The sequence below is a fragment of the Egretta garzetta genome, unplaced genomic scaffold, assembly GCF_000687185.1.
Source record: "Egretta garzetta isolate BGI_Z169 unplaced genomic scaffold, ASM68718v1 scaffold188, whole genome shotgun sequence".
Lineage (NCBI taxonomy): Eukaryota > Metazoa > Chordata > Aves > Pelecaniformes > Ardeidae > Egretta > Egretta garzetta.
The window spans coordinates 4,357,581-4,361,880 of NW_009260622.1; the positions used below are offsets into that span (position 1 = coordinate 4,357,581).

The following is a 4,300-nucleotide window of genomic DNA, read 5'->3' on the forward strand; positions in this document are numbered from 1 at the left end:
GGGGGGGGAGGAGGGCGCCCGTCAGTCCATCCGTGCCCCTCTGCTGCCAAGTTGAGGAGTGGCTGCTGAGCCTTGCCACTGATCATGAAGAGCTGCTCCTCATCACCCACAAGGAGCCGACTGGGTGCCCGTGAGCATCCTCGCCTCCCTCCCCACACCCACCCGCCTGGGCGGACCCAGCAGAAGTCACAGTAAATCCACCTGCGCCTTCAAGGCAGGGGTGGCCAAGGCTGAGCCACCCACGCTTGGGACGCAGGCTGAAGGACCCAGCCCACAGCCAGCATCCAGCCCTCGGCGTAACCAGAAAATAGCATGGAATCACTTCCAAGCCCGGGCTGAAGCTAAGGCTTGCTAAACATTAACTCAAGCCTCAGCTGCGTGAAGAAGTAACTCCCACAAGCAGCACTGGGAAGGAGGAGTCAAACGCCGTATTGGGTCCTCAAAATTGTACTTCTCTGAAGTAAGAGAACATCAAGAAGAGCACAAAGTATCTGCCTGGGGACTCAGGGGTGGGGCAGCAAAAAACCCGAGCGCTTATTAAAAAAGCAAATTCAGCATTTCCTGCCATAGTTGAGCAGTGAGTAAATCTCAGCTGTATGTAAGACACTGGTGTTGAAAGAGCAGCGTAAACCCGTAACACCCACAGAGAATATTTGGCAAGATCCAGATCCTTCTTTAAAAATCTCAGCAATAAGCAACACACAAGCGCATGAAGGGTTAAAGCCATCAAATTTCCATCTCCTGGCTGTCCTAAGAGGTTTTCTTCTTTCCTTGTTATTCTCCCCACCAAACCTCCTTTCACAGTGCTTCTGTAATTTCCCTTTCCTCTAGCATTTACTATTAATTTTCCTGAAGTTAAAAGGAAAAACAAGTCATTTATTTAAAGTTTCCTTAACAAAGACACACAAAGCTTCTCCAGCACAGGTAATAACATGGCTCCTTGTTTCCAATATTCCCAGAAAAACTGGATCTATGGCTCAGTCTGCTTTGCCTGCAATGGCTTAAAGGGCAGCGGCAGCAATTTTAGAGACAATCCCTCATAAAAGCACACAGAGGCCATCTCAGTTTTGTTCCTTGCCCATGAATGCAGCTATTTTTCCAGCCACTGCTTCAGTCCAGCTGCTTTCACTCCACCTTGTGAACACACAGAAGGGACACTGCCTGACTGCCCAAACTCCTGCCACAATCCCCCTTTGCAAAGCAGGATTAGCCCAGGCTCTGTCCCAAGCCTACCTGTAGGCAGAGCCCTGGCTGCGTTCAAGAGGGATCCGTGATGAACACCCTCTGCGCCACATTAAACAACATCGGTTTTCCATGGTTTGGGCACAACACCAGCCCACAGCGTTCAGCTGTACCCCACCGCAGCTTCGGTCCCGGGGAGGCAGGGGGAGGGTGATTTGGTCTGGGACTCTATTGCAACTCCTCACACTAAGAATGCAAAAATATTAATGGGATTTTCCCCCCCCCCCCTTTCTACTTACCCTAAATTCTTGCAAAATTTATTCCTCCCCCCAAATTTTAGACACTTCAGTCATGTGAAGCCAACCAAGAGGACAGCCTTCCAACAAGAAGGAACCATCGTGCTGGAGGTGGGTCCTTCTCCAGGTGACCGAAGGCGCCCGTGTACAGCTCTCGTGCACAGCTGGAGTTAGAGCTGGCTTCCCCGGCTCGCTCCTGTTCCCGATAGACCCATGGCCTTGCATACACATTGTGCATTATATTTCTTATTTAGCTCGTTTGCTACAAGTGGTCCTAATAAGACTCATAAGGGATCAAATTCAATACTTGGGTTATCCATATAGCTTCTCCTCCATCAGCTCGGAAACAAGATAAACCGCAGAACGTACCAGTCTGGAAGAATCTCAGCTTGTGAAGTCTGTTTAAAACAGAAGCCCATCCATAAGCTGCAGCTTTTACAACAGCACTGAATTATACATAGGCAGCATATTATAAAAAAATAAAAAATAATGCATGCAATACTAAGAGCTTACCAATGTGCAAAAAGTAAATCAAAACAGTTCTGATGCTTTTATTCAGGTACGTGGGCACTGGTTGTTGCAAATCTACATCGGGCAGAAGCCTACGCCATCGTACGAGACCACACAAACTGCCCAGGGCTTGAGACCTGGGAGGGGAGAGCAAGGAGGGACAACAACAAAAACATCTGAGAGGAGATGTGGCTACTCTAAACTTTTTACAAACTGAGGAAAATGTTATTTCTCCCCAGGGAGCACCAAGCCTTTCCAAAAGCCTTCCCACCAAATACACCATGCCCTGAAACAAGCGGTTGACTTTCGAGCCATTCCTTCTCCTGCACACAAAAGCACATCTAAGTTGCCAGTACTGCAAGTAGATGGGCACAACAGCCCACTACTACATTTCTTTTATCCCTCAGCTATGTTCCTTCTCACTGCATTTCTTTTAATGGCTTCAGCCAGCTGCTTGTCCTTTTTGACCAGCAGATTTTCAGACAGACGGACAGGCTGCCAGTCACTCGTACAAGCGAGCTTCATCGTCGCAGGCTTCTAACGCAGCAGTAATAATTCAGCCGAGCTTGTTGCACAACTGAGGCAAATTTAAAGTTTCCAGAATGAAAACAGAATTCTTTAATAGTACATTCAGCTTTAATTACTCACATAAAGCATTACACAAGCATTACTGAAAGTTTAAGATCTCTATGGACAATAACAGCTGCACTACCATCTACAGCCTTTCACTTACTCCCTCCTGTCTGCACTTTGGTTATTCATGGAATCTGAGAGGAATAATCAGCAAGTTCATTTCCTAGCTTCTGAGAAAAGAGGTGGAGGAGTAGTACACGAGGCCAGCTGAGTCTGCATTTTTGGACAAAGCGCATCAGGATAAATATTCCAACTCTAGTTTTGAGCTCTCCAGCATGTTTTATGCACCAGGACAGTCTTCCTGGCGTCACTAGAGATGAGCCAAGCTCACTGGGACGAGATCATCTGGATCACAGGAGCTGAATCTTACTCAAATATGGAGACAAAGAGACATACCAATGCTCTCAGCAGCCAATTAGTTCAAATGAATCACTGGTACAGACCCAGTGCTGTTATCGTCACAGCTTTCGTGCACACGTTATTTCTGAAGGTATCTACATGTCCTGCCAAACTGACACAACTTGGCTCGCTCAGTAAACCTGATTTTTTCAGGACCAAAAAGGAGGGGGGAAAACATCCAAGGTGCTTTTGGATGAACGGGAATTCCAGCTGGGCAAAGCACATGCAGGCTGGAGACCTAAAGACCACGAGAATCCTCTGCCAGCCCACAGGGAACCCACCAGCCTAGGAGACCTGCCCCTGAACACTGCCTGGCAGAGCTCAGCCTCGGTGCCTTTGGGTCAGCTTCAACACAATGTTCATGAGCTGCATCGCAAGATCATATGGCAGCATTATATTTTTGAAGCATCCCCAAAGTAATTTGTTACCATGAAAATCAAATGCAAGCGAAAGACACTGCAATGTGAAGTAGAGCGGAAAAACCTGAACCTAGCTGACATCCCTAACACACAATCCTTTTTTCTCCGGTAGGTTTATTTTTACAGAGTACATAATATTAGGAAAGCCTGAAAATAATTTATCCCCCCTCCATCCCATCACATATCAAGAAAATCCTCGAGTAGTGTTACCTTTCCATCACGCGGACCCATTAAGAGATTATTACAGTTTCTGGAGTCACTGAGGCGGTGAGATTACCCAAGTCCCAGCTTGTTCCCAGTCTGCCAGGGAGGCAGCGCCCAGGCTGTGGCCCGGGGCAAAGCGCTGAATCGCAATCATGTCTGGGTAGGAGGCACCAGCTCCCAGCAGCCAGCCCCACAACACCGGCTCTGCCCTGGGCAGAGCCATCAAACAAGCATCTCAGCCCAACAGCTGTCAAGAAACAGCCACAGCAACACTCAGATCCCACAAAGTGCTTCTGCTCGTGACTTTACTTCACAAGACCTAATTTGTCATCCTACTGGGAGAGATACAGGCATGCCCATGGGAGCTGGGGTATCAACCCAGTGCAAGTGGGGAGGTAAAGCAGCACCTTCCCCAACTGCCCAGCATCATCCCCTGGAGCCCCCCCCGCTCTACCCACACTTAGGGTGGCTCAGACCCAACGATGAACGGTCAGACCCTACTTACTGTAAAACCCAACCTGCCCACAGCCACAAGCTGTGTGTCAGGGCACGTAATCTGCTTTACTGCATGCAGGACTTGTAACAAACCAAGGATTAGGACTTCAGGCAGTGGACAAACAGCAACAACAGATGCTTCCTAAGCTGAGATTGTTTGTA

The 4,300-nt window shown here is 48.3% G+C and overlaps 1 protein-coding gene across 1 annotated transcript in view; it reads right to left on the reverse strand.

Annotated features, from left to right (window-relative positions):
* ARHGAP40 (Rho GTPase activating protein 40) overlaps positions 1 to 2,513 on the reverse strand; it is a 32,904-nt gene extending 30,391 nt beyond the window's left edge. Inside the window, exon 1 of the mRNA XM_035900844.1 lies at positions 2,412 to 2,513. Coding sequence (XP_035756737.1) covers positions 2,412 to 2,513 — 102 coding nt within the window. The remainder of the gene's footprint in view (positions 1 to 2,411) is intronic.
* Positions 2,514 to 4,300: the final 1,787 nt, after the last annotated feature.